General features: G+C 44.5%; 1 protein-coding gene across 1 annotated transcript in view; it reads right to left on the bottom strand.

Moving 5' to 3' along the window:
• The window catches only part of fgf9 (fibroblast growth factor 9), a 29,653-nt gene extending 6,585 nt beyond the window's left edge, over positions 1-23,068 (bottom strand). Inside the window, exons 1-3 of the mRNA XM_068040033.1 lie at positions 22,975-23,068; positions 22,350-22,477; positions 21,148-21,373 (exon numbers count right to left, since the gene is read on the bottom strand). Coding sequence (XP_067896134.1) covers positions 21,148-21,373; positions 22,350-22,477; positions 22,975-23,068 — 448 coding nt within the window. The remainder of the gene's footprint in view (positions 1-21,147; positions 21,374-22,349; positions 22,478-22,974) is intronic.
• Between the last annotated feature and the right edge of the window lie 642 nt (positions 23,069-23,710).

Genomic DNA, 23,710 nt, shown 5'->3' with positions numbered 1-23,710 from the left:
ATAGTAGCTGTCAGTGAGATAATAGCTGTCAGTGAGATAGTAGCTGTCAGTGGGACAGTAGCTGTCAGTGGGACAGTAGCTGTCAGTGAGACAGTAGCTGTCAGTGAGACAGTAGCTGTCAGTGAGACAGTAGCTGTCAGTGGGACAGTAGCTGTCAGTGGGATAGACAGTAGCTGTCAGTGGGACAGTAGCTGTCAGTGGGATAGTAGCTGTCAGTGGGACAGTAGCTGTCAGTGGGACAGTAGCTGTCAGTGAGATAATAGCTGTCAGTGAGATAGTAGCTGTCAGTGAGATAGTAGCTGTCAGTGAGACAGTAGCTGTCAGTGGGACAGTAGCTGTCAGTGAGATAGTAGCTGTCAGTGGGATAGTAGCTGTCAGTGGGACAGTAGCTGTCGGTGAGACAGTAGCTGTCAGTGGGATAGTAGCTGTCAGTGGGATAGTAGCTGTCAGTGAGATAGTAGCTGTCACTGGGATAGTAGCTGTCAGTGAGATAGTAGCTGTCACTGGGATAGTAGCTGTCAGTGGGATAGTAGCTGTCAGTGGGATAGTAGCTGTCAGTGAGATAATAGCTGTCAGTGAGATAGTAGCTGTCAGTGGGATAGTAGCTGTCAGTGAGATAGTAGCTGTCAGTGAGATAGTAGCTGTCAGTGGGATAGTAGCTGTCGGTGAGACAGTAGCTGTCAGTGAGATAATAGCTGTCAGTGAGATAATAGCTGTCAGTGAGATAATAGCTGTCAGTGGGATAGTAGCTGTCAGTGGGATAGTAGCTGTCAGTGAGATAGTAGCTGTCAGTGGGATAGTAGCTGTCGGTGGGACAGTAGCTGTCGGTGAGACAGTAGCTGTCGGTGAGACAGTAGCTGTCGGTGGGACAGTAGCTGTCGGTGGGACAGTAGCTGTCGGTGGGACAGTAGCTGTCGGTGGGACAGTAGCTGTCGGTGGGACTGTAGCTGTCGGTGGGACTGTAGCTGTCGGTGGGACTGTAGCTGTCGGTGGGACTGTAGCTGTCGGTGGGACTGTAGCTGTCGGTGGAATAGTAGCTGTCGGTGGAATAGTAGCTGTCGGTGTGATGCTGAGGAAGTCGTGGATAGCACGTTTAGTGAATTGGTCACACCGCAGATTAGGATTGCTGAGGGAGAAAGGGAATGGGTGACCAAAAGGCAGAGAAAGAGCAGGAAGGCAGCGCAGGAGTCCCCTGCGGTCATCTCCCTCCAAAACAAGTATACCGTTTTGGATACTGTTGAGGGAGATGGCTCACCAGGGGAAGGCAGCATTAGCCAGGTCCATGGCACCGTGGCTGGCTCTGCTGTTCCGAAGGGCGGGAAAAAGAGTGGAAGGGCTATAGTCGTAGGGGATTCGATTGTAAGGGGAGTAGATAGGCGGTTCTGTGGTCGAAAACGAGGCTCCCGAATGGTATGTTGCCTCCCAGGTGCACGGGTCAGGGATGTCTCAGATCGGCTGCAGAACATTCTAAAGGGGGAGGGTGAACAGCCAGTTGTCGTTGTGCACATAGGCACCAATGATATAGGTAAAAAACGGGATGAGGTCCTACAAGCAGAATTTAGGGAGTTAGGAGCCAAGTTAAAAAGTAGGACCTCAGAGGTAGTAATCTCAGGATTGCTACCAGTGCCACGTGATAGTCGGAGTAGAAATGAAAGAATAGTCAGGATGAATGCGTGGCTTGAGAGATGGTGCAGGAGGGAGGGGTTCAGATTTTTGGGACATTGGGACCGGTTCTGGGGGAGGTGGGACTATTACAAATTGGACGTTCTACACCTGGACCGGACTGGAACCAATGTCCTTGGGGGTGCTTTTGCTAACGCTGTTGGGGAGGGTTTAAACTAATGTGGCAGGGGGATGGGAACCAAATGAGGTCAGTGGAGGGTAAGGATGGAGTAACTAAAGCCTGTAAGGAACTAGATAATGAAGTCAGCGTGACTAAGGGAAAGAGTAGGCAGGGAGCAGATGATGAAAGCAAAGGGACTGGTGGTCTGAGGTGTATTTGTTTTAATGCAAGAAGTGTAGTAGGTAAGGCAGATGAACGTAGGGCCTGGATTAGTACCTGGGAGATTGATGTTATTGCTATTACTGAGACTTGGTTGAGGGAAGGGCATGATTGGCTACTAAATATCCCAGGATACCGATGCTTCTGGCGGGATAGAGAGGGAGGTAAAAGGGGTGGAGGAGTTGCATTACTGGTCAAAGAGGATATCACAGCTGTGCTGAAGGAAGGCACTATGGAGGACTCGAGCTGTGAGGCAATATGGGCAGAACTCAGAAATAGGAAGGGTGCGGTAACAATGTTGGGGCTGTACTACAGGCCTCCCAACAGCGAGCGTGAGATAGAGGTACAAATATGTAAACAGATTATGGAAAGATGAAGGAGCAACAGGGTGGTGGTGATAGGAGATTTTAATTTTCCCAACATTGACTGGGATTCACTTAATGTTAGAGGTCTAGATGGAGCAGAATTTGTAAGGAGCATCCAGGAGGGTTTTCTAGAGCAGTATGTAAATAGTCCAACTCGGGAAGGGGCCATACTGGACCTGGTGTTGGGGAATGAGCCCGGCCAGGTGGTTGACGTTTCAGTAGGGGACTACTTTGGGAATAGTGATCACAATTCCGTAAGTTTTAGAATACTCATGGACAAAGACGAGAGTGGTCCTAAAGGAAGAGTGCTAAATTGGGGGAAGGCCAACTATACCAAAATTCGGCAGGAGCTGGAGAATGTAGATTGGGAGCAGCTGTTTGAAGGTAAATCCACTTTTGATATGTGGGAGGCTTTTAAAGAGAGGTTGATTAGCGTGCAGGAGAGACATGTTCCTGTGAAAATGAAGGATAGAGATGGCAAGATTAGGGAACCATGGATGACAGGTGAAATTGTGAGACTAGCTAAGAGGAAAAAGGAAGCATACATAAGGTCTAGGCGGCTGATGAAAGACGAAGCTTTGAAAGAATATCGGGAATGTAGGCGCAATCTGAAACGAGGAATTAAGAGGGCTAAAAGGGGTCATGAAATATCTTTAGCAAACAGGGTTAAGGAAAATCCCAAAGCCTTTTATTCATATATAAGGAGCAAGAGGGTAACTAGAGAAAGGATTGACCCACTCAAGGACAAAGGAGGAAAGTTATGCGTGGAGTCAGAGAAAATGGGTGAGATTCTAAACGAGTACTTTGCATCGGTATTCACCGAGGAGAGGGACATGACGGATGTTGAGGTTAGGGACAGATGTTTGATTACTCTAGGTCAAGTCGGCATAAGGAGGGAGGAAGTGTTGGGTATTCTAAAAGGCATTAAGGTGGACAAGTCCCCAGGTCCGGATGGGATCTATCCCAGGTTACTGTGGGAAGCGAGAGAGGAAATAGTTGGGGCCTTAACAGATATCTTTGCAACATCCTTAAACACGGGTGAGGTCCCGGAGGACTGGAGAATTGCTGATGTTGTCCCCTTGCTTAAGAAGGGTAGCAGGGAAAATCCAGGTAATTATAGACCGGTGAGCCTGACGTCAGTGGTAAGGAAGCTGCTGGAGAAGATACTGAGGGATAGGATCTATTCCCATCTGGAAGAAAATGGGCTTATCAGTAATAGGCAACATGGTTTTGTGCAGGGAAGGTCATGTCTTACCAACTTAATAGAATTCTTTGAGGAAGTGACAAAGTTGATTGATGAGGGAAGGGCTGTAGATGTCATATACATGGACTTCAGTAAGGCGTTTGATAAGGTTCCCCATGGTAGGCTGATGGAGATAGTGAAGGCGCATGGGGTCCAAGGTGTACTAGCTGGATGGATAAAGAACTGGCTGGGCAACAGGAGACAGAGAGTAGCAGTAGAAGGGAGTTTCTCAAAATGGAGACGTGTGACCAGTGGTGTTCCACAGGGATCCGTGCTGGGACCACTGTTGTTTGTGATATACATAAATGATTTGGAGGAAAGTATAGGTGGTCTGATTAGCAAGTTTGCAGACGACACTAAGATTGGTGGAGTAGCAGATAGTGAAGGGGACTGTCAGAGAATACAGCAGAATATAGATAGACTGGAGAGTTGGGCAGAGAAATGGCAGATGGAGTTCAATCAGGGAAAATGCGAGGTGATGCATTTTGGAAGATCCAATTCAAGAGTGAACTATACAGTGAATGGAAAAGTCCTGGGGAAAATTGATGAACAGAGAGATTTGGGTGTTCAGGTCCATTGTTCCCTGAAGGTGGCAACGCAGGTCAATAGAGTGGTCAAGAAGGCATACGGCATGCTTTCCTTCATCGGACGAGATAGTAGCTGTCAGTGAGATAGTAGCTGTCAGTGAGATAGTAGCTGTCAGTGAGATAGTAGCTGTCAGTGGGATAGTAGCTGTCAGTGGGATAGTAGCTGTCAGTGGGATAGTAGCTGTCAGTGGGATAGTAGCTGTCAGTGGGATAGTAGCTGTCAGTGGGATAGTAGCTGTCAGTGAGACAGTAGCTGTCAGTGAGACAGTAGCTGTCAGTGAGACAGTAGCTGTCAGTGAGACAGTAGCTGTCAGTGAGACAGTAGCTGTCAGTGGGACAGTAGCTGTCAGTGGGATAGTAGCTGTCAGTGAGACAGTAGCTGTCAGTGGGACAGTAGCTGTCAGTGAGACAGTAGCTGTCAGTGAGACAGTAGCTGTCAGTGAGACAGTAGCTGTCAGTGGGATAGTAGCTGTCAGTGAGACAGTAGCTGTCAGTGAGACAGTAGCTGTCAGTGGGATAGTAGCTGTCAGTGAGACAGTAGCTGTCAGTGAGATAGTAGCTGTCAGTGAGATAGTAGCTGTCAGTGAGACAGTAGCTGTCAGTGAGACAGTAGCTGTCAGTGAGACAGTAGCTGTCAGTGAGACAGTAGCTGTCAGTGAGACAGTAGCTGTCAGTGAGACATTAGCTGTCAGTGAGACATTAGCTGTCAGTGGGATAGTAGCTGTCAGTGAGACAGTAGCTGTCAGTGAGACAGTAGCTGTCAGTGAGACAGTAGCTGTCAGTGAGACATTAGCTGTCAGTGGGATAGTAGCTGTCAGTGAGACAGTAGCTGTCAGTGAGACAGTAGCTGTCAGTGAGACAGTAGCTGTCAGTGAGACAGTAGCTGTCAGTGGGATAGTAGCTGTCAGTGGGATAGTAGCTGTCAGTGGGATAGTAGCTGTCAGTGAGATAGTAGCTGTCAGTGAGACAGTAGCTGTCAGTGAGACAGTAGCTGTCAGTGGGATAGTAGCTGTCAGTGAGATAGTAGCTGTCAGTGAGACAGTAGCTGTCAGTGAGACAGTAGCTGTCAGTGAGACAGTAGCTGTCAGTGAGACAGTAGCTGTCAGTGGGATAGTAGCTGTCAGTGAGATAGTAGCTGTCAGTGAGACAGTAGCTGTCAGTGAGACAGTAGCTGTCAGTGAGACAGTAGCTGTCAGTGGGATAGTAGCTGTCAGTGAGATAGTAGCTGTCAGTGAGACAGTAGCTGTCAGTGAGACAGTAGCTGTCAGTGAGACAGTAGCTGTCAGTGGGATAGTAGCTGTCAGTGAGATAGTAGCTGTCAGTGAGATAGTAGCTGTCAGTGAGACAGTAGCTGTCAGTGAGACAGTAGCTGTCAGTGGGATAGTAGCTGTCAGTGGGATAGTAGCTGTCAGTGGGATAGTAGCTGTCAGTGAGACAGTAGCTGTCACTGGGATAGTAGCTGTCAGTGAGATAGTAGCTGTCAGTGAGATAGTAGCTGTCAGTGAGATAGTAGCTGTCAGTGAGATAGTAGCTGTCAGTGGGATAGTAGCTGTCAGTGAGACAGTAGCTGTCAGTGAGACAGTAGCTGTCAGTGGGACAGTAGCTGTCAGTGAGACAGTAGCTGTCAGTGAGACAGTAGCTGTCAGTGAGACAGTAGCTGTCAGTGAGACAGTAGCTGTCAGTGGGATAGTAGCTGTCAGTGAGATAGTAGCTGTCAGTGAGATAGTAGCTGTCAGTGAGACAGTAGCTGTCAGTGGGATAGTAGCTGTCAGTGGGATAGTAGCTGTCAGTGGGATAGTAGCTGTCAGTGGGATAGTAGCTGTCAGTGGGATAGTAGCTGTCAGTGAGACAGTAGCTGTCACTGGGATAGTAGCTGTCAGTGAGATAGTAGCTGTCAGTGAGATAGTAGCTGTCAGTGAGACAGTAGCTGTCAGTGGGATAGTAGCTGTCACTGGGATAGTAGCTGTCAGTGAGACAGTAGCTGTCACTGGGATAGTAGCTGTCACTGGGATAGTAGCTGTCACTGGGATAGTAGCTGTCAGTGAGATAGTAGCTGTCAGTGGGATAGTAGCTGTCAGTGGGATAGTAGCTGTCAGTGAGACAGTAGCTGTCACTGGGATAGTAGCTGTCAGTGAGATAGTAGCTGTCAGTGAGATAGTAGCTGTCAGTGAGACAGTAGCTGTCAGTGGGATAGTAGCTGTCACTGGGATAGTAGCTGTCAGTGAGATAGTAGCTGTCAGTGAGATAGTAGCTGTCAGTGAGACAGTAGCTGTCAGTGAGACAGTAGCTGTCAGTGGGACAGTAGCTGTCAGTGGGACAGTAGCTGTCAGTGGGACAGTAGCTGTCAGTGAGATAGTAGCTGTCAGTGAGACAGTAGCTGTCAGTGGGATAGTAGCTGTCAGTGGGATAGTAGCTGTCAGTGAGATAATAGCTGTCAGTGAGACAGTAGCTGTCAGTGAGATAGTAGCTGTCAGTGGGATAGTAGCTGTCAGTGGGATAGTAGCTGTCAGTGGGATAGTAGCTGTCAGTGAGACAGTAGCTGTCAGTGAGACAGTAGCTGTCAGTGAGATAGTAGCTGTCAGTGGGATAGTAGCTGTCAGTGGGATAGTAGCTGTCAGTGAGATAGTAGCTGTCAGTGAGACAGTAGCTGTCAGTGAGACAGTAGCTGTCAGTGAGACAGTAGCTGTCAGTGAGATAATAGCTGTCAGTGAGATAATAGCTGTCAGTGAGATAGTAGCTGTCAGTGTACCTGTGCTTTCCTCTTGTTTCTATTCATCATTTAACCTCTTCATTTGATTACAATTTCTCCAGCTTGCTGGACTACAGTTTGAACATAGTAATTTCGGCCCCACACCACCCATCTTTTCTCCTAATATAACTCTAAAACCTTTTCACTTCAATATATTCAAGTCAAAATGTTCTTTTATCTCCCCTCCACCGGGCTGCGCCCTCTCCTGATCCTACAGCATCGCAACACGTTGAGAATCTCCTGACCATGGTCCAGATCTCTTATACCTGTCCTTCTCCAGGGCAGCCTGTCACCGTAATTGTTTCTCTTTCAGGGACCACTTTATTTTCAGCCTTAACTTACAGTTTGAGGCCAATACCTCCCATAAAACCATAGAAAAGTTAGGTCATGGTAAAAGGCCATTCAGCCCATCGTTTCTGCGCTGTGTGATTTAAAAACTAGCCGCCCAATCTAATCCCACCTCCCAGCACCTGGTCTGTAGCCTTGCAGGTTACAGCACTTCAGGTGCATGTCCAGGTTCCTTTTAAATGAGTTGAGGGTTTCTGCCTCTACCACTGATCCGGGCAGTGAATTCCAGACACCCACCACCCTCTGGGTGAAAACGTTTTCCCTCTTGTCCCCTCTAATCCTTCCACCAATCATCTTAAATCTGTGCCCCCTGGTAATTGACCTCTCCACTTGGGGAAACAGGTCCTTACTGTCTACTCGATCTAGGCGCCTCATAATTTTGTACACCTCAATCAAGTCAACCCTCAGCCTCCTCCGCTCCAAGGAAAACAACCCACGCCGATCCAATCTTTCCTCATAGATGCAACTTTCAAGCTCTGACAACATTCTTGTAAATCTCCTCTGTACTGTCTCCAGAGCAATTATGTCCTTCCTGTAATGTGGTGACCAGAACTGTACGCAATACTCCAGCTGTGGCCCATGCAGCGTTTTATACAGTCCCAGCATTACATCCCTGCTTTTGTATTCTATACCTCAGCCAATAAAGGAAAGCATTCTGTATTCATTTCTATTATATTCATTTCATATTCTCCCCAGGGAAGTATGGTTGTTAATCTTTTTAATTCTCTGTCGTGTGGGCAGTAGTTGTTCATTAAAGCTATGGAAAGGTGATAATTTCTGGAGGGGGCTGAACTATCGCAGTTCAGTTTGAGTGGAGCGAATATGTGGCCTCTTCAGACACACCAGGTGTGGCCTTTCACTGCAAAGTCGAAGCTGGTCAGTGGCTGGATGTGACCATCAGAGGAAGCTGTTCATGATAACAGAGTACACTCCAGTATTGCCTGTCCAGACATACATTCCCTCTGTGTTCAGCTTCTTTTCCTCATTCACCTTCCCTGGACGTTCAGTTCTTGGATTATCCTCATTGTCCTGAGGCAGGCTATTCCTCATTGGGAGGCCAAACTGTGCAGTGTAGAGACATGGGAACTGGAAGAGGCCCATAAATTGCCCCTAGTATAGGTAGGTGGTAGGGAAATATATAGGGACAGGTGGGATGTGATAGGAATATGGGATTAGTGTAGGATTAGTATAAATGGGTGGTTGATGGTCGGCACAGACTCGGTGGGCCGAAGGGCCTGTTTCAGTGCTGTATCTCTAAACTAAACTAAACTAAACAACCCCTGGAACCTTCTCCACCATTCAGTTAGGTCATGTCTGCTCTGTATTTTATCTCCATTTACCTGCATTGGCTCCCTTAATAGCCACACCTAATCTAACAAAAGTCTATTAATTGCAGTCTTGACAATTCCAATTAACCCCACCCACCCCTCACCTGGCTTTTTTGGGAGAGAGTTCCAGTTTCTATGTATCTACCTTATCAAATCCTTTTAACATCTCAATCAGATCACACCTCAACCTTTTCAACTCAAGAAACTACAACCGCAGTTTATGTAATCTATAGAATCTTACAGCACAGAGGAGGCCATTCAGCCCATCCTGCCTGTGCCAGCGCTTTGAAAGAGCTATCCAATTAGCTCCACTCTCCACTTTTTCCTGCACAATTGTCCCTTCAAACACCTAAATTAGATTCCAGTCTGCCACTCCCTTCAGGTGTCCGTTATACAAAATTATATGGGATTTTGGTAGAGCAAGTGGGAAGAAATAATTTCCTTTGGCAAGAGGCTTGGTAACATAGTTTTCAAACGCTTGGCAAAAGAACGAGTGAGGAAATGAGCAGAAATTTCTTCCATGGAAGATTGTTAAAATCTGGAAGGCACGATTTGAAAGTGGGGTGGAATCAGATTAAAAAGCAATTGGACATATATCTGAAGGGGACTAATTTGCAGGGTTATAGGGGGAAAGCTAGGGATTGAAGGCCGATAAAGCCCAAGGGCCTGATAATCTACATCCCAGAGTACTTGAGTACTTAAGGCCCTGGAAATAGTCGATGCAGTGCTGGTCAATTTTCAAAATTCTATAGACTCTGGAACAGTTCCAACGGATTGGAGGGCAGCTAATGTAACCCCACTATTTAAAAAAGGAGGTAGAGAGAAAACAGGAAATTATAGCAGAGCACTTGGAAAACAATGACAGGATTGGACAAAGTCAACATGGATTTATGAAAAAGAAATCATGCTTGACAAATCTAATGGAGTTTTTTGAGGATGTAACTAGTAGAATAGATAAGGGAGAACCAGTGGATGTGGTGTATTTGGATTTTCAGAAGGCTTTTGATAAGGTTCCACATAAGAGGTTAGTGTGCAAAATTAAAGCACATGGGATTGGGGGTAATATACTGGCATGGAAAGAAACAGAGATTAGAAATAAACAGGTCTTTTTCCAGGTGGCAGGCAGTGTCTAGTGGGGTACCGCAGGGATCAGTGCTAGGACCCCAGCTATTCACAATATATATTAATGATTTAGATGAGGGAACTAAATGTAATATCTCCAAATTTGCAGATGACACAAAACTGGGTGGGAGGATGAATTGTGAGGAGGATGCAGAGAGGCTTCAGGGTGATTTGGACAAGTTGAGTGAGTGGGCTAATGCCTGGCTGATGCAGTATAATGTGGATAAATGTGAGGTTATCCACTTTGGTACCAAAAACAGAAAGGCAGATTATTATCTGAACGGCGATAGATTGGGAAAGGGGGAGGTGCAGCGAGACCTGGGTGTCCTTATGCACCAGTCGCTGAAAGTAAGCATGCAGGTGTAGCAGGCAGTTAAGAAGGCAAATGGTATGTTGGCCTTCATAGCGAGAGGATTCGAGTACAGGAGCAGGGATGTCTTGCTGCAATTATACAAGGCCTTGGTGAGGCCACACCTGGAATATTGTGTGCAGTTTTGGTCTCCTTATCTGAGGAAGGATGTTCTTGCTATAGAGGGAGTGCAGCGAAGGTTTACCAGACTGATTCCTGGGATGGCAGGACTGACGTATGAAGAGAGATTGGGTCGATTAGGCTTGTATTTACTAGAGTTTAGAAGAATGAGAGGGGATCTCATAGAAACCTACAAAATTCTAACAGGACTGGACAAACTAGATGCAGGAAGGATGTTCCCGATGGCGGGGGAGTCCAGGACCAGGCGTCACAGTCTAAGGATAAGGGGTAAACCATTTAGGACTGAGATGAGGAGAGATTTCTTCACCCAGAGAGTGATGAACCTGTGGAATTCTCTACCACGGAAAACAGTTAAATATATTCAAGAAAGAGTTAGATATAGTTCTTAGGGCTAAAGGGATCAGGGGATACGGGGAGAAAGTGGGAACAGGGAGTTGGATGATCAGCCATGATCATAATGAATGGCGGAGCAGGCTCGAAGGGCCGAATGACCTACTCCTGCTCCTATTTTCTCTGTTTCTATATGGCGCTTAAATTGAAAAGCTCTTTCAAAGAGCTAGCACAGGAATGATGGGCCAAATGGTCGTCTTCTGTGATCAGATTCTCCGAATCCCAGCTTCTCTGATTTCTCCACATAACTAAACTCCCTCATCCCTGGCATCATCCTGAATAACCTCATCTGCACCCTCTCCAGGATCTTCCTAGAGTCCATGAAGTCCTAAAGCTGTGAAGTTGTGCATTGATCTTTGCAGGTGGCAGGACATATTAAGAGAGTGGTCAGTAAACATATGGGATCTTGGATTTCATAAATAGAGGCATAGAGTATAAAAGCAGGGAAGTTATGAACCTTTATAAAGTTCTGGTTAGGCCCCAACTGGAGTATTGTATCCAGTTCTGGTCACCACACTTCAGGAAGGATGTGAGGGCCCTTGAGAGGGTGCAGAGGAGATTTACCAGAATGGTTCCAGGGATGGGGGATTTTAGTTACAAGGAAAAGCTGGGTTTGTTCTCCCTGGAGCAAAGGAGACTGAGGGGAGATTTGATAAAGGTGTCCAAGATTATGACAGGCCTAGATAAGTTAGACAAGGAAAAACTGTTCCCATTAACTAGTGATACAAGGACTAGGGGACACAGATTGGAGGTTTTGGGTAAGAGATACAGAGGGATTGTGAGGAAGAACATTTTTATACAGTGAGTGGTAATGACCTGGAACTCACTGCCCACGAGGATGGGGGAAGTGGAGACAATCAATAAGTTCAAAAGGAAATTAGATGGCACTTGAGGGAAATAAACCTGCAGGGTTAGAGGGATCGAGTGAGGGTGTGGGACTGATTGGATTGCTTCGTGGAGAGCAGCATGGACTCGATGGGCTGAATGTCCTCCTTCTATGCTGTAATGAATCTATGAAGACTAACCAGATATTTTAAAGATTTATCATGACTTCCTTGTTTTTGCATTTACTGCCCTCTATTTACAAAGTCAAGCATCCCATAAGCTATCTCAACCACCTTCTCAACTCCATCTTCAAGGATTTGTGAATATGCACGCCCAGATCTCTCTGCTCTTGTACCCACCCCCCCACCCTTAAGATGGAAATCCTGCCTCTCCATGTTAGTTCTCCTGAAGTACATCAATTCACACTTAGCCACATAGAAAAGAATCATAGAAAGTTTAAGGCACAGAAAGAGGCCACTTGGCCCATCGTGTCTGTGCCGGCCAAAAAACGATCCATCCATTCTAATCCCACCTTCCAGCATTTGGTCCATAGCCCTGCAGTTTACAGCACTTGAGGTGCATATCCAGACTCCATTTTAATGAGTTGAGGATCTCTGCTTCAACTACTCTTTCAGGCAGTGAGTTCCAGACCCCCACCACCCTCTGGGTGAAAAAGTTTTTCTTCATCTCCCCTCTAATTTTTCTACCAATCACTTTAAATCTATGCCTCCTTGTCACTGACCTCTCTGCTAAGGTGAATAGACCCTTCACCTCCACTGTATCCAGGACCCTTAAAATTTTGTACATTTCAATCAGATCTCCCCTCAGCCTTCTCTGTTCCAAGGAGAACAACCCCAGCCTATCCAATCTTTCCTCACAGCTGCATTTTCCAGTCTTGGCAACATCCTCATAAATCTCCTCTGTACCCTCTCTAGTGCAATTACATCCTTTCTGTAATGAGGTGACCAGAACTGCACACAGTACTCAAGTTGTGGCCTAACCAATGAGTTATACAGTTCTAGCATAACCTCCCTGCTCTTGTATTCTATACCTCGGCTAATAAAGGAAAGATTCCATTTGCCTTCTTAACCACCTTATCGACCTGTCCTGCTACCTTCAGGGATCTGTGGACATTCACTCCAAGGTCCCTCACTTCCTCTACACTTCTCAGTATTTTCCCATTAATCGTGTATTCCTTTGCCTTGTTTGACCTCCCCAAATACATCACCTCACACTTCTCCAGGTTGAATTCCATTTGCCACTTTTCTGCCCATCTGACCAGACCATCAATATCTTCCTGCAGCCGACAGCTATCCTCCTCGCTATCTACCACATGGTCAATCTTTGCGTCATCTGCAAACTTCTTGATCATGCCCCCTACATTTATGTCCAAATCGTTAATATATAACCACAAAAAGCAAGGGACCCAGTACTGAGCCCTGCGGAATGTCACTGGATACAACCCTCCAGTCGCTAAAACACCGTCAACAATTACCCTTTGTTTCCTGCCACTGAGCTAATTTTGTATTCACCTTGCTGCATTTCCCTGGATCCCATGGGATTTTATCTTTTTAACCAGTCTGCCATGTGGAACCTTGTCAAAAGCCTTGCTAAAATCCATGTAGACAACATCCACTGCACTACCCTTATCTATCTTCCTTGTTACTTCTTCAAATAATTCGATCAAGTTGGTCAAACAAGATCTTCCCTTAACAAATCCATGCTGACTATCCTTGATTAACCTGTGCCTTTCTAAGTGACTGTTTATCCTGTCTCTCAGAATAGATTCCAATAATTTGCCCACTACAGAGGTTAGACTGACTGGCCTGTAATTATTCGGTCTATCCTTCACTCCCTTTTTAAACAGAGGTACAATGTTAGCAATTCTCCAATCCTCCAGCATCACACCTGTATCCAGTGAGGACTGGCAAATGATGGTCAGACCCTCTGCTATTTCCTCTCTTGTTTCTTTTATCAGCCTAGGGTACATTTCATCTGGTCCTGGTGATTTATCAACTATCAAGGATGCTAATCCCATTAAATTGCATCTGTCACAGGTCCTCTTAATTTAATCCTCTAAACCCTGGTATCACTCTGAGGAATCTGGCTGCACCCCTTTCTGAAGTAGGGTGCCCAGAACTGAAAACAGTGCTCCAGATGGGGTCGGAATTGTTTAGACTCCATACAAGTGTAACATAACTTCCTCCGCTTTGTATTCCAGCCCAACATGCCATTAACCTCTTCAATCACTTTCTGTATGTGTGCACAAGCTTTCAATAATTTACGTAACGGACTCCTAAAACCTTTAGCTGTTCCACATTAAGAAAATATTCCAATTTTTCTTTCACAAACCCATAGTGGAAACCTCATGTTTTCTCGCATTGAATTCTTTCTGCCATATTTCAGCAAGAAGAGGAGGCCATTCAGCCCCTCAAGCCTCTTCCTCCATTCAATGGGATCATGGCTGAGCTGTATCCTAACACCAGAAACCCACCTTGGTTTCATATCCATTTTTTTATTCTTTCACAGGATGTGAGTGTCACTGGCTATGCCAGCATTTATTGCCTATCTCTAATTGCCCTTGAGAAGGTGGTGGTGAGCTGCCTTCTTGAACCACTGCAGTCCATGTGGGGTAGGGACACCCACAGTGCTGTTAGGAAGGGAGTTCCAGGATTTTCACCCAGCGACAATGAAGGAACGGTGATATAATTCCAAGTCAGGATGGTGTGTGACTTGGAGGGGAACTTGCAGGTGGTGGTGTTCCCATGCATCTGCTGCCCTTGTCCTTCTGGGCGGTAGAGGTCGTGGGTTTGGAAGGTGCTGTCTAAGGAGCCTTGGTGCGCTGCTTGTCTAGCAAACATTTATTGATCTCCGATTGAGCTAACATCTACTTTGTTTGTGGGAGAGAGTCCCACACTTCAACCATCCTTTCTGTGAAGAAGTGCTTCCTAATGTTTTTGAGGAGGTAACAATAAGGGTCAATGAGGGTAGCAGGTTTGATGTTGTCTGCATGGATTATGACAAGGTCCCACATGACAGACTGGTTAGAAAGCTAAAAGCTCATGGGATCCAAGGGAAAGTGGGAAATTGGCAGGAAACAAAGGGTTATTGTCTTCGGATGTTTTTGTGACTGGAAAGCTGTTTCCAGTGGGGCTCCGCAGGGCTCAGTATAGGGTCCCCTGCTGTTCATAGTATATATCAATGATTTAGACTTAAACATAGGGGACATGAATAAGAAGTTTGCAGATGAAACGAAAATTAACCATGTGGTAGATAGTGATATCAATGGACTGGTCAGACGGCCAGAAAAGTGGCAAATGGAATTCAATCCAAAGAGGTGTGAGGTGATGCATTTGGGGAGGTCAAGCAAGGCAAAGAAATGCATGATAAATGAAAGGTGTGGAGGAACAAAGGGACTTTGGAGTGAATGTCCACAGATCCCTGAAGATAGCAGGACAGGTAAATAAGATGGTTAAGAAGGCAATGGGATACTTCCCTTTATTGGTCAAAGCCGAGAATAAGAATAGGGAGGTTATGCCCAAATTGTATAAAACACTAGGTAAGACACAGCTAGAGTACTGTGTACAGCTCCGGTCACTGTATTACAGGAAGGATATGATCACACTAGAGAGGGTACAGAGGAGATTTATGAGGATGGCGCTTTCTCCCCATACCCTTTGATCCCTTTAGACCCAAGAGCTATATCTAACTCCTTCTTGAAAACATACAATGTTTTGGCCTCAACTGCTTTCTGTGGTAGCGAATTCCACAGGTTCACCACTCTCTGGGTGAAGAAATTTCTTCTCATCTCAGTCCTGAAAAGTTTACCCAGTATCCTTAGACTATGACCCCTGGTTCTGGACTCCCCACCATTGGGAACATCCTTCCTGCATCTACCCTGTCAAGTCCTGTTAGAATTTTATAGGTTTCTATGAGATCCCCCCTCACTCTTCTGATCCTAACCGACTCAATCTCTCCTCATACGTAAGTCCCACCATCCCAAGAATCAGTCTGGTAAACCTTCGCTGCACTCCCTCTATAGCAAGAATAGGCTGGGGTTGTTTTCTTTGTAACAGAGAAGGCTGAGGGGATATTTAATTGAGGTGAATAAAATTATGAAGGGCCTAGATAGAGTGGATTTCCCTTAACAGAGAGGTCAATGACCGGGGGCATAGATTTAAAGTAATTGATGGAAGGATTCGAGGGGAGTTGAGGAGAATTTCTTTTCACCCAGAGGGTGGTGAGGATCTGGAACCCACTGCCTGAAAGGGTGGTAGAGACAGAAACATTTTAAAAATACTTGGAATGCATTTGAAGTACCGGAACCTACAGGGCTACAGACCAAGAGCTGGAAAGTGGGATTAGGCTTCATGGCTCTTTTTCGGCTGGCACAGATATGATCGGTCAAACAAGCTCCTCCTGTGCCATAAATGTTCTATGTTTCTAACTTATCCCCTGAATGCCCTGCCTCTGATTTTGAGGTTATGTCCCCTAGTCCTAGAGTCTCCCACCAGCAGAAAAAGTTTCCCTCTATCCTAATTCTCTCATAGTTGTTCTTTTCAAAATCCTGAAAACCCTAAATCAAATTGCCACTCGATGTCCCATATTGTGATAATGGTAGCGTAGTGGTTATGTTACTGGACTAGTGATTTGGAAACTGAGTTCAAATCTCAGCTTAGCAGCTGAGAAATAAATTCAGTGAATTAAATAAATCTGGAATAAAATGTTAGTTTCATGGTCCCCATTAGTGACATTACCAAATTGTTGTAAAAACCCATCTGGTTCACTAATGTCCTTTAGGGAAGGAAATCTGCTGTTCTTACCTGGTCTGGCCTACATGTGACTCCAGACCCACAGCAATGTGGTTGACTCTTAACTGCCCTCCGAAATGGCCTAGCAAGCTACTCAGTTCTATCAAATTGCTACAAAAAGAATAAAACCGAATGGACCATCCAGTGTCAGCCTAAGCACCTGACACAACAAAGGCACACCCAGCCCAGTTGATCCCGCAAAGTCTATATATACCTCTGATGAAAGGTCACAGACCTGAGACGTTAACTCTGTTTCTCTCTCCACAGATGCTGCCAGACTTGCTGAGTATTTCCAGCATTTTCTGTTTTTATTTCAGATTTCCAACATCTACAGAATTTTGCTTTTATCAAAATGTACCACCGTCTGTTCACTGTCACTGGGTCAAAATCCTGGAACTTCCTAACAGCACTGTGGGTGTACCTACCCCACATGGACTGCAGCGGTTCAAGAAGGCAGCTCACCACCACCTTCTCAAGGGCAATTAGGGATGGGCAATAAATGCTGGCTTAGCCAGTGACACCCACATCCCATGAACAATTTTTTTTTTTAATTGCAAGGAATACAAACCTAGTTTATGTAATCTCTCATAAACTAACCCTTGGAGCCCTGGTAACATCCTGGCAAATCTGCAAAGCCCTCCTTCCAAGGCCAATATTCTAAGGTGCGTTGCCCAAATCTGTACACGGTTCTCCGGATGTGGTCTTACTAATGCCCTGTATAGCTGTAGCCAAACTGCCTCCTATTTATTTTCTAACCCTCTCTTCCATTCGTCTTTTGGATTATTTTTTGAACCTGACCACCACGTTTTAGCAATCTGTACATGAACCCCCAATCTCTTTGGACCGCCACTGTTCCTCGCTTTTCAACATTTAAAAAAATACTCAATCTGTCCTTTTTGGTCCATAGAGGATAACTTCACTCTTGCCTGTATGGAAATCCATCCTCCACAGTTTTGCCCACAGACCTGTTAGCGTTACATCAGTCATTGGGAAAATGCTAGAATCTATTCTAAAGGATGTGATAAATGGACACTTGGATAATAATGATCTGATTGGGCAGAGTCAACATGGATTTATGAATGGGAAATCATGTTTGACAAACATGTTGGAGTTTTTTGAGGATGTTACTCACAGAATTGATAAAGGGGAGTCAGTGGACATGGAATACTTGGATTTTCAGAAGGCTTTTGATAAAGTCCCTCACAGGAGGTTGGTTAGAAAAATTAAATCACATGGGATAGGAGGTAATATACTGGCATGGATTAAGGATTGGTTAACAGGCAGAAAACAGACAATAGGAATAAACGGATCATTCTCGTGTTGGCAAGCTGTGACTAGTGGGGTACCGCAAGGATCAGTGCTTGGGCCCCAGCTGTTCACAATATATATCAATGATTTGGATGTGGGGACCAAATGTAATATTTCCAGGTTTGCAGATGACACAAAACTAGGTGGGAATGTGTGTTGTGAAGAAGATGCAAAGCGGCTTCAAGGGGATTTGGACAGACTTAGTGAGTGGGCAAGAACATGGCAGATAGAATATAATGTGGAAAAATGTGAGGTTGTCCATTTTGGTAAGAGGAATAGATGTGCAGAATATTTCTTAAATGTTAAGAAATTAGAAAGTGTAGATGTACAAAGGAACCTGGGTGTCCTCGTCAATAAGTCACTGAAAGCTAACATGCAGGTGCAGCAAACAATTAGGAAGGCTAATGGTATGTTAGCCTTTATCGCGAGGATTTGAGTATAGGAGTAGTGATGTCTTGCTTCAATTGTATAGAACCTTGGTTAGATCACAGGGAGTACTGTGTGCAGTTTTGGTCCCCTTACCTTAGGGAGGATATTATTGCCATAGAGGGAGTGCAATGAAGATTCACCAGACTTGTTCCCGGGATGGCGGGATTGTCCTATCAAGAGAGATTTGGAAAACTGGGCCTGTGTTCTCTAGAGTTTTGAAGAATGAGAGGTGATCTCATTGAAACCTACAAAATACTTAAAGATATAGACAGGGTAGATGTAGGTAAGATATTTCCCCTGGTTGGGGAGTCTAGAACCAAGGGACACAATTTCACAATAAGGGGGAAGCCACTTAGGACAGAGATGAGGAGAAATTTCTTTACTCAGAGGGTTGTGAATCTTTGGAATTCTCTACCCCAGAGGGCTGTGGAAGCTCAGTCATTGAGTATGTTTAAAGCAGAGATTGACAGATTTCTAAATACCAATGACATAAAGGGATATAAGGATAGTGTGGGAAAAAGGCATTGAAGTGGATGATCAACCATGATGGTATTGAATGGTGGGGCAGGCTGAATGGTCTACTCCTGCTCCTATGTTCTTCACTCACTTAATCTATCAACGTTTCTTTTTATGCTCCTGTCTACATTGCTTACTATGCCTTCAATCCTTGTATCATCAGAAAACTTGGATATATGGCTTTCTATTATATCAAGTCATTAATAATTATAGTGAATAGTTGAGGACCCAGCATAGATGCTTGTGGTACAGCACTAGTCACTTCCTTCCAATTCAAGTATGTAACCATTATCTCTCATCTCTGTCTTCTGCCATCTAACTAATCTCCTAACCAGGTCAATAATTTACCTTCAAATGGCCTGCTCCTACTCCTAGTTCTGATATTTTTCTTATGTTCAATTCCATAAGCTTTAAGTTCAGCGAACAGTTTCTTCTGTAGAGCCTTATTGAATACCTTCTGGAAGTCTAAATGAACAACATCCATAAATATTCCCCCGTCAATGATTTTTGTTACACCCTCAAAAAATTCAGTCAGGTTCATTATACATGAACCAGCCTTTATAACTCCATGTTGACGCCCTCTAATCAGCTGACATTTCTCCAAGTGCTTAGTCACTCTATCCTTAATCCTATTTCAATAACATCCCCACAATGGAAGTTCGACTTGACAGATCTGCAATTTCTCTGTTTCTTTCCCACATTATTCTTAAACATTTGCAATTTTCCAATCTAAAAGGGCAATTCCTGAATTGCAAGAGCTCTGGGTGAGTATGGCTAAAGCATCTACAATTTCCTCACCGACTTCCTTTTAAACCCTAAGGTGGAAACTATCAGCTCCTGGGGATTTCTCAGTCTTTAGTGCTGTTATTTTTCTTTACTGTTTAAGTTAACTTTAGTCCTCAATTCATTATTAGTTTCCTTGGAATATCAGGTATATTATTCTCTTCCTCTGCTGTAAAGACGAACACAAAGTAATTATTCAACAAATCTGCCATTTCCTTATTTTCATTTGCAATATTACCTCTATCTGTTTTTAAAAGGCCCACATTAGCCTTGACTGCTCTTTTAGTTCCAATGTAATTGTAAAACCTTTTTATGTTAATCTTGATATCCCTCTCAAGTTTCTTAGCTCTCATTTTCTTTTTTGTTTTCCTTTGCTGTTCTTAAAAGCACTCCCAGTCCTCTGGATCTACATGATTCTTTGCACTATTCCATGCTCTTTCCTTCAGTTTTATGTTATCTCACACCTCTTTTGCCAACCATGGTTGTTTTATTTGGTAAGTCGACCTCTTGCCCTTTGGAGTATATATTGGCCCTGTATTAAGTTAAATACTTTTTTGAACACCTCCAACTGTTAATCTGTAGTTTTACCAATGAATAAGTTTTACCAATTTTCTGTTGTCTCTCTCATCCTGTTAGTTAGCCTTGCCAAAATCTACAATCTTAGGGGTGAATTCTAACCCCACAAATGAGTATGTTGGGGGAAGGGGAGATAATTAGGTTTGAGATTCTTCAAATCCACACATCCACCCACTTCTAGGAAGGCAAATGGCATGTTGGCCTTTACTGCAAGGTGATTGGAGGACAGGAATAAAGACGTATGGCTACAATTGTGTAGGCTTTTGGTGAGACTGTACCTGGAATACTGTGTGCCGTTTTGGTCTCCACATTTAAGAAAGGATATACTTGCACTGGAGGCAGTGCAGTGAAGATTTACTAAATTGGTCTCTGGGATGAGGGGGTTGTCCTATGATGAGAGGCTGAGTAAATTGGGCCTATATTCTCTGGAGTTTAGAAGAATGAGAGGTGATCTCATTGAAACATATCAGATTCTAAAGGGGCTGGATAGGGTCGACACTGAGAGATTACTTTCACTGGTCGGGGAATCTAAAACACGTGTGGTAACTTAAAGGGGTGGTTTTGTGCATAGCCGCACAACTTAAAGGGAACATTGTTCACTTCACCTGGAGTAACTACATCACTATTTGTTACCTGAACTCTACTCTTTTCCCTTTTTTATCTTTAAACTATAATTTTTACTATTCGAATAAAAGCAAAATACTGTAGATGCTGGAAATCTGAAATAGAAACAGAAAGTGCTAGAAATAAGTCTGTGGAGAAAGGCACAAAGTTAATGGTTCAGCTCTGTGACCTTTGATCTGATGAGTGCTGAGTATTTCCAGAACTTTCCATTTTTATTTTTACTATTGGTTCTGACTGATCCTTCCTATTTACTGGTCTAAACTCATTTTTACCATCCTATTTATCCTTTCCACTAGGATCCAGTACGTAACCCAGTTCAGGTGAAGCGTGGCCCAGTGGTACAGTTCCTTCCTGTCCCAGTACTGGTGCCAGTGTCCGCTGGAATGGAACTGCTTCATTGCACATCAGTCTTTCAGCCACACATTCACCTTATGATCTGTCTATACCGATGCCAGTTAGCACATGGCTCGGGCAGTGATCCCGAGATTTATCACCATTAAGCACTTACTTTTGAACTTAGCCCCTAACTCCTGATTCCCCCTCAGCAGAACCTCCTGCCTTTTAACCCCCAGGTCATTGACCCATCATGGAATACAGCAGAATCTCCTGCTTCCCAGTGTCCATGCTGTGCAGGTGACCCCTGCTACTTACCATAGTGACTACTTTCATGTGCTCCATTCACTCTGCCATTGGGAAGGATCTGGAGATGGAATCCAATTCCGATGCTGCAGTAGAGGAATTGCCGTTTGGTTGCTCTATTACTCAGTGGAGTCACTCCATTGCGTCTCCAGTCCAACAACAGAGGAGGTAGGGTTGGATCTGGTTCTGGGAAATGAAGTAGGGCAAGTGAAGTCTGATACACTGAGAAATCATCCAGCTAACAGTGACAACATAATTTAGAGTAATTATAAAAAGAGACCAGCAAATATCGAAGGTAAAGATCGAAGGTAAAGATGCTCAACTGGGGAAGAGCTAGTTTTATTAATTTAAGATAGGACCTAGCAGAGGTAGATTGGAAAAGGAAATTGCAGAGTAAAGCAGTGAAGGAGCAACAGAGGGCATTCAAGGGAAGAGAGAGTTCAGATGCAAACTAGACATATTCCTTTGAAGAGAGAAGGTAGAACATTCGAAGCTAATGCTCCCTGGATGGCAAAGGAAGTATAAGTGAAAATAAAACAGAAAAAGGAGGATTGTGATATCAGGAGTGAGATTCAGTTAATAATCGGGAAGATTATGGAAAGTACAGGAGGAAATTGAAAATGTTTATACAGGAGCCAAAGAGAGGTTACAAGAAAAGATTAGTCGGCAACAATAAATTGAACCCTAAAACATTGTATAAATGCATACAGAGTAAACTGTTAGCTGGGGAAAATGTTTGGCCTGTAAAGGACTCAAAGGGAAATCTTTCTGTAGAAGCAGAGGACGTGGTGAAAGTATCAAATGAATACTTTGCATCGTCTTCACAAAGGAAGCAGATGATATGAATGTAATAGATGGAGAAGATGTACTAAAAAGATAAGCGTTACTGAATGTTGGTAAGTTACCTGGTCCAGATGGAATGCATCCTAGGTTTCTGAAAGAAGCAAAGATAGAAACAGCAGTGGCATTGATCACAGTCTTTCAATCCACATTGGATTAGTGCCAGAGGACTGGAGGGTCACTAATGTTATACCACTATTCAAGAAAGGGGAGAGGAAAAATCAGGAAACTACAGGCCAGTCAGACTAACATCAATGGTGAGGAAGTTTTTGGAAACCATTACCAGGGACAAAGTAAACTTTCATTTGGAAAGACATGGGTTAATCAAGGAGAACCAGCATGGATTTGCTAAAGGCAAATCATGTTTAACTAACTTGATTGAATTCTTTGATTAGGTAACAGAGAAGGTTGATCAAGGTGGTGTCGTAGATGTTGTGTATGTAGACTTTGGTAATGTATTTGACAAGGTGGCACCCAGGAGGTTTATTAAGAAGGTAGAAGCCTGTGGAATTAAGGAGAAAATGGTGGTTCTGGATACAGAATTGGCTCAGTGACAGGAAGCAAAGGCTGGTGGTGGATGGATGTTTTTTAGACTAGGAGGTGGTTTGCAGTGTGTTCCCCAAGGTTCAATTTTGGGTCAATTAATCTTTTTAATTTTTATAAACAAGCTAGACTTGGGTGCAGGAAGCAGCAATATAATCTTGGCAACATAGTGATGAGGATAGTGATAGGCTTCAGGATGACAGACAGGGTAATGACATGGGCAGAAGCATGGCAGGTGGATTTTAATAAGCAAATGTTAATCATAGAAAAGTACTGCAGAGAAAGAGACCATTCAGCCCATCAAGCCTGTGCTTCCTTTTTTGAAAAGCGATACATTTAGGCCCACTCTCCTGTTCTCTGCTTATTTTACCGCAAGTATTTATCCAATTCCCTAATGAAGGCTCCTAGTGAATCTGTATCCATCACCCAATAAGGCAGTTCATTCCAAATCCGAACCACTTGTTGAAACCATGTTTTTCCTCATGTTGCCTCTGGTTCTTTTGCAAATCACCTTAAATCTGTGTCCTCTGGTTATTGCCTCTTCAGCCATTGCAAACAGTTTCTCTTAATCTACTCTATATCCATCGTGATATTAAACACGTCAATCAAATCTCTTCGTAGCCTTCTCTGCTCGAAGGAGAACAATCCCAGACTCTCCAGTATATTCACATAGCTTCAATCCCTCATCCCTGGACCATTCTAGTAAACATCTAGTAAACCTGCTCCAAAGCCTTCAAATCCTTCCTAAGCCCCTAATTGGAAACAGTACTTGAACTGGGGCAAAACCTGAGTTGGAGCATTAATATGGAAACACAGTAAACCCAGTGAGAGTCAGTGTATGTGGGACCTGTACCCCAGTGAGAGTCAGTGTGTGTGGGACCCGTCCCCCAGTGAGAGTCAGTGTGTGTGGAACCCGTCTCCCAGTGAGAGTCAGTGTGTGTGGAACCCGTACCCCAGTGAGAGTCAGTGTGTGTGGAACTGTACCCCAGTGAGAGTCAATGTGTGTGGGACCCGTACCCCAGTGAGTGTCAGTGTGTGTGGGACCCGTACCCCAGTGAGAGTCAGTGTGTGTGGAACCTGTATCCCAGTGAGTCAGTGTGTGTGGAACCTGTATCCCAATGAGTCAGTGTGTGTGGAACCTGTATCCCAATGAGAGTCAGTGTGTGTGGAAATGTACCCCAGTGAGTCAGTG

Source organism: Heterodontus francisci, chromosome 10 (genome assembly GCF_036365525.1).
Source record: "Heterodontus francisci isolate sHetFra1 chromosome 10, sHetFra1.hap1, whole genome shotgun sequence".
Lineage (NCBI taxonomy): Eukaryota > Metazoa > Chordata > Chondrichthyes > Heterodontiformes > Heterodontidae > Heterodontus > Heterodontus francisci.
The sequence above is the reverse complement of the archived record's forward strand: the minus strand, read 5'-3'. Positions and strand labels throughout refer to the sequence as shown.